Source organism: Onychostoma macrolepis, chromosome 23 (assembly GCF_012432095.1).
Source record: "Onychostoma macrolepis isolate SWU-2019 chromosome 23, ASM1243209v1, whole genome shotgun sequence".
Classification (NCBI taxonomy): domain Eukaryota; kingdom Metazoa; phylum Chordata; class Actinopteri; order Cypriniformes; family Cyprinidae; genus Onychostoma; species Onychostoma macrolepis.
The window spans coordinates 9542502-9556039 of NC_081177.1; the positions used below are offsets into that span (position 1 = coordinate 9542502).

The 13538-nt window shown below is 40.4% G+C and overlaps 1 protein-coding gene across 2 annotated transcripts in view; it reads right to left on the reverse strand.

Annotated features, from left to right (window-relative positions):
- plxna1a (plexin A1a) overlaps positions 1-13538 on the reverse strand; it is a 238052-nt gene that overhangs the window by 175807 nt on the left and 48707 nt on the right. For both annotated transcript variants that reach the window (XM_058764335.1, XM_058764333.1), the window contains exon 3: positions 11602-11784. In XM_058764335.1, coding sequence (XP_058620318.1) covers positions 11602-11784 — 183 coding nt within the window. The remainder of the gene's footprint in view (positions 1-11601; positions 11785-13538) is intronic.

Here is a 13538-nt window from a genome sequence, read left to right on the forward strand (position 1 = left end):
AATATTACAAAATCATGCTACTGGTTTTGTGACCAATGGATATGCTTACTGTGGCAATACCAGATGGTACTTTGTAACTAGTGTATATCATGAAAAATAAACAATACCATAGTTATTTTTCTAATTGGCACTTTTCATGTAACAAAAGCAAAAAAGCCTCAAGAAATATGTAAGAAAATGCCTATTCATGACCACTAGTTGGGTTGTTGAATTGCAAGGTATCTATAAAGCAGTGTGGTAGGGAGGGAAAACTCAAAATCCACATCACTACTTGCCTGTAGTGGTTTAGCGGTTTAAAAGAGACACGGGAAGACATGTGTCTTTCTCCTAGCCAATGAGGATCTCCCAGAAAGAGAGCACTTCCATTTCCTCTATCAATCCCTTTCGCTCCACACATATGCAAGGCCAAAGAGGGCCAATGTGGGCCCCAGCCACGCTTCCTCCAGGGCTCGGAGCCAGCGAGCAAGTCATACAAACACCACAGCCTGCCACAAAAGATCAGGGTGGCCCACATGGGAGGGAGGAGAGATGAAGGGGAGGATGGTGCCGGATAACGTAGATGAGCCACACACACACACAGAAACACAAACACGCAGCACTGAAGCCTGTCAGGATGCTTGCCAAGTCGGTATACTTTAATTACGGGGACGCCTGACCATGAAAGAGCAGGACCGCTTGCATGTACGCTCCACACGGAGAGATTACACTGCAGACGCATGGCTCTCCACAGCCGGGATCGTTCCTCAACAATGGGCTGAAAGGGTCAGAGAAAGACAGGGGCTTGTGTAGAGGGAGGAGGCTGTCGTCCAAACCATTGAGAGGGACATCCTGATATCATGCGCGGTAATCTTGCACCAATGAAGACATAATGAATGTTGGCACAGGGAGGGTCTACAGATGGAGCGATCCCCAATTTTCCCTCTCTTTGTCCTTCCCTCTTGAATCTTTCTGCTGTTTTGCACTCTCTCACAGTTTTTAGAAGGAATTTTAAATCACTCAGCTGAGGAAAAATTCAAATGAAAGACTGGTTCGCTTTACAGATGTGGCCTCAATATCCCCGGGCTTCCTTTTATGACAGACTTACAATTTTGTTGAAACCAAATTTAAGTGTGTGTGTGTGTGTGTGTGTGTGTGTGTGTGTGTGTGTGTGTCCACTGCCTCTTCACCCCTCTGACTTTGAAACTCAAATGGAAAGGCTCACTCTTACACGCCGAGAGCTCCTAATTCAAGATTGCGGGTGGCTAGTGAGCATGCATATGAGTCCGGGCGGCAGGTGTGTTGTGCGTGTAAGCGAGCGCATGAGTGTGTGTGGGTTCGTGTCAAAGGGCCTCTCCGTCCTGATTGCAGGGGCCTCTCGAGGGACTTGATGCCTACTTGATAATCACTATGTCTGGAAGTGCTGAGGCCCCCAATAGCCTGTCTGAGGCCGGAATGGCCTCCTCTCCTTTACAGTGCAATGATTAGCATCTCAAGGGCTTCAAGAGAAACCAAGCTATGGAGGTCACAAGAGACTGAGGTCTTTGATATGATAAACTCAACTCGAAAGCATCTTGCAATTCGAGAGGCTCAGAATTGAAATTCAGGAGCCCAGCCTGATTTCATGGAGAAAAAGTAACTGTTTTACGAGTTGGTGACAGTTTGATTTGTATAGATACATGAAAATTCACCCCTAAAACATTTTAAGCTTAAAATACAGAAACCTCCTTACCGCATCTATTTGGCGAAGATCAGGTTTGATGTCAATGATACCTAGCGGTTGATTGTCATTGATATCAAACCTTGTGCAATACATTATGAGGAACTGGTTTGAATGTGTACAATTTGAAAGATTTGACAGCTATAACGTTAATTTTCTGCAAATAATTTATATTTCAGTCTGTTTTGTCAATTTTGCAGCTTGTCGGTGAGAATAACAATCAATTTTCAATGTATGAAAAAAGACTAACTTGAAATTCTTCAAAATTACTGATACATTTAGTAAAACATTTTATTTGATTCTATTCTAAATAAAATAAAAATAAATAATTTATTATTTTTTAAAATGATTTAAAAATAAGTTTTAAATAAGTTTTAAAAGCTACAAGTAAATTTATTAATCGCAACAATACATTGTCCAGTATTTTTACAAAATGGATATTCATAGGTAAAATGTGACCCTGGACCACAAAACCAGTCATAAGGGTCCATTTTTGAGATTTTTGAGATACATCATCTGAAATCTAAATAAATAAGCTTTCCACTGATGTGTGGTTTATTAGGATAGGACAATATTTGGTCGAGATACAACTATTTGAAAATCTGTAATCTGAGGGTGCAAAAAAATCAAAATATTGGGGAAACAACAACAACAACAAACAAAAAAAACAAAAAACAAAAAAAAAAAAAAAAAAAAATCGCCTTTAAAGTTGTCCAAATCAAGTTCTTAGCAATGCATATCACTAATCAAAAATTAAGTTTTGATATATTTACGGTAGGAAATTTACAAAATATCTTTATGTAGCATGATCTTTACTTAATATCCTAATGATAATCGATAACAAGAATTGATCATTTTGACCCATACAATGTACTGTTCGCTATTGCTACAAATATAACCGTGCTACTTATGACTGGTTTTGTGGTCCAGGTTCACAAAACAATAATAAAATAAATAACTAGCATAACAATACTCAAAAATCAAACAACTCTAATATCGGCAATATTGTTTTCCATGCAACAAAGAAAATCATAGTAGTTTGGAACAACATTACAGTGAATAACTGACAGCATTTATTTCCAAAGACAGACTTCTACATGGTGGCTAGCTAATGGCTATCCCTCTCTCCAAATCTCAAACTTAATGAAGCTTCAAAAGGACCTAATCTCATACCAGAAGCTGCAGATTAGCCACCGTGGGCCTTGTGACACTATGGTGGCCACTTAAAAGAAGAATAAACCTTCAAAGACAGACTCTCATTCATGATGCCGTGCCTGGCCAGCAGTCGTGAGAAAGCTACTATCCGATGTCTCCCGATTCTGTTATTTTTCTTGCGTGGACAGATTTCCTCCTGTGGAAACAGCAGGGAACAGAGGCGCTATGTTCTTTCATGCCTTCAGGCATACATTGAGGGTCTATATGGTGTTATCTTACAGAAATACGCTAGTGCGGTTACATGATGAAATGATTTCGTTTGATTCTGCTCGAGTGAAAAAACCATCTGTGTGCGTATACGTCGTGACATTTCAATCTTTAGGCATTGAACGACGTAAGGAACTCCACTGAGCTTCACAAAAAGGTGGCAGACAAGATCACTGTTCTTTCCCATAATCACTTGCAGCAAGTCTGTGGAGAAAATAAGGGTCTGGCAGCATTAAGTCGTCATTATCTTTAAAGTTACAAGGAAGAACTTTCCTACCAAGTGTCATCTTCGAGACAGCGCTTGAAAGGAGGTCCCGGAGGGGCCAAACGTATCGCCTCTGATCATGAAACGTAACAAACAGGGGAGCGCATTAGAATTCTGGAGGGCTGGCAGGACACTTGCGTGAGGTGCTTCCATAAACAGAGAGAGAGAGACGGAAGAGATGGCAGGCACCCCACATATGCAGATGAGATGCATGACACACTCAGTTTCCACAACAACGGAGCCCAAGGGAGAGCTGCCCTGGTGACAAAGGCTTTGGCAGCATGAACACCAAGACCTCCTCACAGACAGAGCTTCATCCAGTCATTCTGTGATCTGGGCTTCAAGAACTTGCAGGAACAAGCACACAGCACACAGACTCTGCACTGACCGATTTGTCATTTCCCTGAACAGGAATGGCAAATACAATTTCCAAATAAATCTTATTAGTAACCCTTCACTTGAAGCTTATAAACAAGACGCATTGTATTTGTTATGCATTTTAAAACATTCATATTTGCATGTTGTAGATAGTTATAATAGTCTTACCTTACATGGTTAAAGCTTTAAGAGTATAGTGCATTACAAAACACTAAATGGTTAGCTGTTTTTTTGGTTGGTTGGTGTTTTAACGCCATTCCAGCTTGGCAATTCTCATACAGCGTGAGTCGAATTAGTGTAAAAGCGCAATCTAAAAACCTACGTAAGTTCTTTTAAGATAAAAATTCTAAAAATGCATTCAGAATTGACTGTTGTCGAAGCCAATAGCCTTGTGGGCAGTGCGCCGACATGTGTGACCCTGGACAACAAAACCAGTCTTAAGTGTAAATTTATCGAAATTGAGATTTATACATCATCTGAAAGCTGAATAAATATATACGCTATCCATTGATGTATGATTTGTTAGGATCCGACAATATTTGGCCGAGATACAACTATTTGAAAATCTGGAATCTGAGGGTGCAAAAAAATCTAAATACTGAGAAAATCGCCTTTAAAGTTGTCCAAATGAAGTTCTTAGCAATACATATTACTAATCAAAAATGTTTTTATACATTTACGGTAAGAAATTTACGAAATATCTTCATGGAACATGATCTTTAATATCCTAATGATTTTTGGCATAAAAGAAAAATCAATAATTTTGACCCATACAATGTATGTTTGGCTATAGCTACAAATACACCCCAGCGACTTAAGACTGGTTTTGTGGTCCAGGGTCACATATAGTGTTGTTACGCTTCGGGCATCCCGAGTTCGAGTCCCAGCTCACAGACCTTTCCCGACCCCCCCGTCGTCACTTTTCATGTGATATTAACTATATGAAATTATATAAATATAGGCTATACATTTTTGGCCCAAATATCTTAAATTATGTGATCATTCTAAATGCATTTTAATAGACTGAATCGTGCAGTAAAAGAAGGCACTCATACGCGCACTAGTTTAACCTATGTTAACTGATTCATTCTCTGATAGCAGGTGTCACGTTTGGCAGAAATATAACGGTTTCCTGGTAAAGGCAGTAGACAAAGCAGCACAGCACCGGACTTTGAACATGCAGCGCTCATGTTTATTTAATGAAATCATAGCCTTTTGAAGTTTAATTGTCACATTCAGCCATATCGCAATTCTGGTCTTTCCGTCTCCAAATTTAAGACCTCTTGAAATCATAATTAAGACTTTCTTTTACAATTTAAGACTTTTTAAGGCCTTAAATATGATACAACTAAATTTAAGACTTTTTAAGACCCCGCGGAAACCCTGATATTATGTAAACAAAAACTTTTATTATGGATGCGATTAATCATGATTAATCGTTTGACAGCACTAAAAATAATGCTAACAGTGCCTTAGCAAACACCACTAATATTTATTCATTCAAGTGAAGTGTTACCAGTTTTAAAAATCTTAAAATTTGTCCACGTACAGTAAGTACAAACCTCATCTTTTCATCCATCACCTGTCCAAATCGAACCGTCTTAGACATTCAGCGTGATTGATGGACCCTCTGCAAATGCTCTGGGAGGACACTGTGGGTGTACGGCCCCTACAAGTGTGGCATGTGCACAAGGGCAGACTGCAGGGATGGAGAGTTCAGTGCTAATACGTGTGACTGACCACAGAGAGTGCCGTGTCTGTTGTGACGAACGGACAGATGGCGCCAATGAGAGGAAGGGAAGCGAGCAGCTGCTTTGGCCCTTCACTGCGGGTGGAGGATAGAGGCGTGTCCGCAGTTGTCAGACAACGGCGATGACGTCAGGGGCTGCCGCAGATGCCGTTGGGCGGGCAGCTGTCCTTCCCTGGCATCAGGTGAGGTTGTGCACAGTTGCACTGGACACAGCTGTGGCGAAAGCTGGCAAACAGTATCCAAGGAATGTAGCTGGTCACATCCTCTGTTGGCATCTGGTAACTATCAGACACACACACACACACACACACACACACACACACACAGTGTCTGTAGCTCTGCTGGAGAGAGCAAGCGGTCGGCACACATCAGTGACCCACTGTTCCACTCGACAGTGTCCACTGCTCCGGGATGGAGTTGTGTCTGCATGCTGGATATCCACAGCTGTCAAAGGAACACAGGCCACCTCATCACAGCATTAAACAAATGAGGCAGAAAATGAGAGAATACCCGACATTACCGTCATTTGGTTTACGAAGACTCAAAGCGCACAAACACAAGCTGTTTGGAGGGTGTATAAACTTTTATGCTAACACAGCGTCCTTTGTTCGTATGATGATAGCTTATTGGCATGTGTTTCATTTCGTAACAGCCCGAACAGGTTTATATACAATCGCCATCCATTAAAGGCTAATTTTAGAGCCAGATTTTCCCCCCGGACTTGTAGGTTAAGTGCTACTCAAGGGCACTTCCAAGCAAAGTCAGGACTTTGGGAGGGAAAAAACCACTGTGAGCACCTGGTTAAAAGTGTGCTTTCCTCACAGATGTCCAATGAGCTTCATAGCCAGGGGCTCTTTCAATCAAACCCATCTGCCAGAGCTTAAAATGGCCACGTAGCACCAGGGTACACATGCCTAGCGAAATCCCTTGATAACTTCTCCCTAGATATGCAGCTACCTTCTAAGGTGACATGTTAACTGAATCTGAACCTCATAACACTTTATATAACTCCACATGTGACACAAATAGTACTTAAAAGGCACTGGAGACTCGACTTGCAATGGACTCTGTTAGAGTGTAACCTTAGCATGTTGCTAAGCTAATGACACAAGCATAATAATACCCAGCACACAAATGAGTGAAAACAGTCCACTTTTAATAAGATTAATCTTTTTTCAGTACCGAAACCCCAAAAGAATGATTTTAAACTTCCATATCAGCTAAAAGCGAATCTTAGCAGATTTTAAGCAGCACACAAGAAAATAAATGACTTAAAATGTAAGACATATGGAATAAAAGCCACAAAATTCAAATTCTTAAGTCAATAAATCAGGTTGTGTGTGTATGCGTGTGCGTATATACAGTATATATCAAAGGTGAATGAAAGCATCAATTCTTAAAAAAAAAAAAAAAAAGGAAAACAATGGTACCAAGATATTCTGCATCCCTAGAAAAAATAAATGAATTAAAAAATATATATAATATTATATTATATTATATTATAAAATATCAATATTATACTATGATAAATTTCATATTTGGTAGGTTTTAGGATTCAGTCAAGAGACTGAGGCAGAAACAGGCAGAGTAACGAAATGATCAAGAGGATCTTTTACTTGTGCCTGAACAAGAACACTGAATTGATACAGATTGAGACTGAAACGCGGGCACAGTGCCCGCTATAAGAGAGGAGCTGGATGTGACATTTATTGTGTCTGTGTGTGTGAGAAAGAGAATAAAATGAACAGCAATTCTGTACTGGCACAGATACAGCTTTACCTTGACAATGAGAATGTTAGATGCTAAGAAAAGTCACCACAGAAGAAAAAACACAATTACGACACGCTACAGTCTGTCTTCCTCTGATTTGTCCCTTACAGGCGTGACGCTTCATAATGCCGCTCGGAGCGACTGACCATGCAACAAACTTCTGAGGACGTTCTTTGAAGCTCGCTCCCTAATCACTGCCACCAATCACGGCTTCCGACGTTCCCGCCGAGGACTACAAGATGTTGTCAATCATTAATCGTTCTCAATCAGGCGAGATTTCCACAAGGAGAAATCACTTCCTGCCGCGACAACGCACCCCCCACCCACCCCAAGCCTTCCTTCTTGCTCATTGCTTCCAAATGTTATCTGTAATTACCATTCGCTCGGCAAATTAGCTCAAATCAGATCATGCTTCTTAATTAAAGTGACATTTCGGAAGTGGTTGGGGGTACACGTGTGGCTGCACTAACATGCTAATTAGCCACGCTAACGTGCTAAATGATAAGTGACCTGTAGCCACCAGCATTTAACGTCTCCAAGGGAGATCTTCCCTCGAATCGGACATGTAGGTGGACATTACATGGACGCGACGGACTGGTTATGCACAAGCACCTTAATTGGCAAGTCGCCGCATGAGTCGCAAGCTCACGACTAAAAAGATGCTGGGAATTGACCACATGTCGGTTAGCATGCTAGCTCTGCCAATGCATGCAGGTATATAGAGCTCAGATTGTTATGACATGTGAACAAATTGTCTAATCTGGTGCATTTTCAACCTGCTTTATTAGGTGTTGTCTTCAACTGAGAGCCCATCAAGCTGAGGCTTGAGGTTGGGGGATACAGGCGATGTCAAGAAGGCCAGCATATTTATAAACAGAGGTTTTTTTATGGAGATTTCCACTCCCGTGAACCTCAATAGTGGATTCTATCAAATCACTGATATTGACCTCCTGTGCATCGGACCCACAGGAGCCACACTTCTTAGCAGGGTCACACAATACATCTCATAAACACATACGCATATGTATAAGTCTCACTGCCTTCAGAAACTCACTCTACATAATCCATCTGCATAATAAATAATGAACCTCTTTCACACATAATTAACAAGAACTCCTTGACTTATAACTTTTGACCAATTTAATGCATCCTAGGTGAATGAAAGTATCTATTTAAAAACATAAGCATTTTACATAAAATAAAAAAGTATATAAAAATGTCTTGGTGTTTCTAAATTGCCACAGACAGAACAATAAATAGAACGAATAACAGAACAAAAAGATAGAACAAACAAACAAACAAACAATATATTGACTCAATGACAGATTAAACAAACAACAGATTGAACAAACAAATGCTAGATAGAATAAACAAGAACAAAAGATAGATTGACCAAAGAAACGATAGATCAAACAAATGAAGAACAGATTGAATAAACGAACAATAGACAGAATGAAAAAGAATTATACTTAGAAGAAATAGAATAGCAGAACAAACAACAGAAAAAGATAGAAAAACAATAAGATAGATAGATAGATAGATAGATAGATAGATAGATAGATAGATAGATAGATAGATAGATAGATAGATAGATAGATAGATAGATAGATAGATGATAGATAGATAGATAGATAGATAGATAGATAGATAGATAGATAGATAGATGAAGATAGATAGATAGATAGATAGATAGATAGATAGATAGATAGATAGATAGATAGATAGATAGATAGATAGATAGATAGATAGATAGATAGATAGATAGAACTTGGCAGCCACAAACATGCCGTGAAAGCAGAGAATATCACCCATATTCTTTTCTATACTTTGTTTTTCCACAGTGAAACAGAACGCGTGCCAGGGGAGCCAGCTGACAACATTGATTGTCCTCTATTTGTTTTTCTTCTCTAGTCACGTTTGATCTCGCGAGTGTCAGTGAGATCTCGTGTGACTCTGAAATCGTTCCTACAGTCTTCGAGTGTGTGGTCTCGCGGTCTGGTTGAATTGTCTGGTGGGTGCGTTCAGAGGATTATAAGGCTAAAAATCGGTTGAACTGTCTTCATGTCTGTGGTCTCCCATGGTTTTAAAATCGTTTAAGATTTGAAAATCATCTAGTGTGCAGCCAGCTCAAGTAAATACAGTCGTCTTAACGTAAACAGTTGAGAAAGAAAATGCAGGTGTATCAGTAGGCTATATTAAATCCGTGCTTTAGTTCTTAAAGTGAAAGCAAACTAATAATAAATCTAATGCTGTCAAAGAAAAATACAAGTGCTCACTGCTACTGACTAACAACATCAAAAATTATTAATCTATATTTAATTTATACAGTGAAGACTATGTAGTTATTTTACATTTGATTATTACATTTCTGTAGCGTACCTGAAAATTTATTTTAGACTGAGCTGAAAAACCTGAAAAAGCACTGTTTATTGAACTTGTGTCTTTGTTCTATTGTATTTATTTTCTATTGCTTGTAATTTGGTTATCTGTAGAAAAGATTTTTAGCACTGAGCCCATAGCAGCCAGAATTGTTTTTCCAATTGTATATTTTCTTTATTATAAAAAAAAAAAAGTGTATAGGCCTATTTTTTGTTGTGAATGTCCCAATTGAGGTATGTGAAAATTTCTGATAAATGTTCATGTTATATATTTTGGTTGCATTTGTGAGTTAATAAAAATGTAGATGGTTGTTTAAAATAGGTAGGCCTATATAATATCATAATATCGAAATATTGATCGATATACTTCTGTATCAAATCGAATCGTAATCGTATCATAGAATTTTTTGAGGCAAATATCGTACCGCTGGGTATGAGAATCGATATCGTATCGTGACGAACCATCCGATTTACACCCCTAATAGATCGATAGATAGATAGAACGATAGATAGAACGATAGATAGATAGATAGAACGATAGATAGAACGATAGATAGATAGAACGATAGATAGAACGATAGATAGATAGAACGATAGATAGATAGAACGATAGATAGATAGAACGATAGATAGATAGAACGATAGATAGAACGATAGATAGAACGATAGAACGATAGAACGATAGAACGATAGATAGATAGATAGATAGATAGATAGATAGATAGATAGATAGATAGATAGATAGACAGAATGAATGACAGATGGAAAGAATGACACGGAGTGAACAGATGGAATAAATGTTAGACAGAACAAACAATAGATAAAATTACAGAATCCTTTAACACTTCTGTTACCATAAAGTGTGTTATTTATTACTTGAATATATAGCATGTATAAATGACACCTGATTAGTCAAAAATAATGATTGCGAAAGTAAGAGAAAACACTTGAAAACATCACTTCAAGTAGAACCAAACAATCTTTAATGTCACAGTCTCACAGCCAGTCATGGATCTTGCTTCACAAACATTAACACACACACACATACTTGTACAGCTGTCTGCAGCCACTAAGATTTAGGCCCCTGATTATATATTCATACAGATGAATCAATAAGGCCTAGCAGCAACTGGAAGACTAGAGGAATTACAATGAGCCCACGTCAATAGACTACAGCTTTACATTTCATTAGGGCCAGGCCCACACTTTAGCACTAAATGAATAGCAATAAAACAGCACCGCCGGCACCAACGCACACCCAAGATCCAGAGCTGGCCCGTCTCATACAGTTCGCCCCTTGAGAGATCAGACATATTTGGCTATGGCTCTGCAAAGGAACTAGATTGGCTGAGATGGTCGAACAGTGAAAGACACAGGAACTGGAAGTTGGTGAGAGATATGCACATGATTGGTACTCAATTAACTGATGCATGCCATTAACATATGTACATACACCTTTCTAGCTTTCACCTTATTAGGAACCCAGACACACGCACTGTATTTGCACACGGGCCATTGATTTCTGTCTAATGACAGGCAGTGCTGTTCGGCTCGGGGGCCGCTACAGGAAGAGAAAGACGGAGGAGAAATGCGATTCCAATGATGGGATATCATTCGACATCCGCTGATCTCCCCTCACCACCCCCGCATACAGCCTATATCCAGCCAGCGGTTTAGACATCACGCCGGGGTCATATACAAGGACTGAGACAGGATTACTGCATACTTCAGCACAAGCACGTTTGTGTAGAAGTGTGTGTGCATGTGGCTCGTTTTCAAATTCTTGAGAGCAAATGTGTTTGACTATCAGTATACTAATACAAACACTTAAAAACAAGTAAAAAAGACACCATCCCAAAACTTTTACAATCTTCCACATCAAACCTCAGATTTAACACAAATAATCACTTTACCACAACCAAAAATGGAGCATGCGACTCACCTTCTTCATCCTGCCGCTACGGGTGCCGGTAAAAGCTACGGTGTGGCCGCGATAATCATACGCCGCCACTGACGTCATCCCGTCATCTTTGTCCAGGAATAAAGGAATCCCTTCAATCGTAGTGGTGCCCCCTAGAGGCTGGTTGAAGTCCTGGCCACAAAAGTTGTCATCTATCTGGAGAGGCTGTGGAGAGAGATAAAAAAAGGCAGAGTTATTCGAGTAGTTACTGAGTGGGAGTTGAAGGCTATGGAGGCCGATATGGCATTTTCACTCGTCTTAATCTTCTGCAATACCAATCCATTGCTCGATATTCCTTTGGGTCATTAAAGGCCATATACTGTATTTTCTGTGCTAATGAATCAGCCAGAGGCCCACACTCATACAGATATATCGCAAGATGAGTCCCAGTGCATGTGCCACTCGAAGAACGGTCGGAAAATATAGAGGACCTGAGGGAAAATCATTCTCGGCTCTTTACTCCTTTGTATGGAAAAACTGCTAACACGGACATGGCCAACACCAAATGTCGCACACAATGCCTCACAATTCAATGCCTAACGCACACACGATCCCTAATCGGCCCACACAAAGACGACCGCACAATGAACAAAGTGTCCCAGGAGACGTCCTCCTCGCTCTGGTCGACAGACTGGGCTCATTAGCAGAGACAAAAGTGGCCATGACCCCCACTGCCCCGCATTGCTGCCCAACGGTGCCCCTCATTCTTCACCCAGCGAGGGGTGCCACTGTTGCCAAGGATGACCCGTTCCAGGCAGCGGGAAGGATATTCAGACTCGCAAACACTGTAGTGGACCAGCGCTGTGCCCTACAACACAAGAGAGCATGTCCTTTACTAAACCCCTGGGGGATGTCAGGATTTGCTCTGGAAATAGAACGAACAGAAGGGGATTGGACAAACAGACCAAGTGCATCCCTAAAAGGTTAGCGACCGTCTGAGTTACACCGAGCCACCATGCACCTACTGTAATTACAGTCGGCCTGCACTCAGGTGCGAGCGGGACTAATCTCCAGAGAGAAAACGTTTGTTGCTCACCGTTCACAGTTATTGCCGCTAGGTGTTATTCTCCGTTAGATGAGGAAACATTATGTTGGCAGAGTTAATGACGCTGGTAATGGCGGTTAATGCAAGCCAACCAATGATGCTGGAAATACCACTTGCGTTAGCAGAGCTCGAAAAGTGCTGGCAAAGACAAGGTCGTGGGGACAAACTACGCCTAATGGCGTGTACCGAGTGGATGAATCCAGCCTGGATAATAGCAATACCTGGTGAGTCATGGTTGCGCAAAATTCAGAATTCAAGAACTGAAATGTCACAGGAAGGGGAATTTACTGAATTGCAATTTAAAGAAATTCAACGCAGGTGATCCATCTATCTATCTATCTATCTATCTATCTATCTATCTATCTATCCATCTATCCATCTAATCACCCATCCATCCATCTATTCTGTCTGTCCATCCATCCATCCGTCCACCTATCTATCCATCTCTGTCCATTCATCCACCTATCTATCCATCTATCATCCATCCATCCACCTATATATCCACCTATCTATCCATCTATCCATCATCCAACTATCTATCTGTCCATCTACCTGTACATCCCTCATCCTTTTTGCTACCTTCATTCACGAGGAAATGCTACATCTATCCATCCATCCATCCATCCACCTATCTATACATCTGTCAATCCATGTGTCCACATATCTATCCGTCCATCTTCCCATACATCTACCTGTCCATGCCTCACCTTGTTTGCTACCTTCATTCAAGAGGAAATGCCAAATCCACCCGCCTATCTATCCATCTTTTCATCCATTCATCCATCTGTCCATTCATCCCTCTACCTGTTTGCTACCTTCATTCACAAGGAAATGCTACGTATTGTAGGTATACAGGTATATCACTGAACAAGCA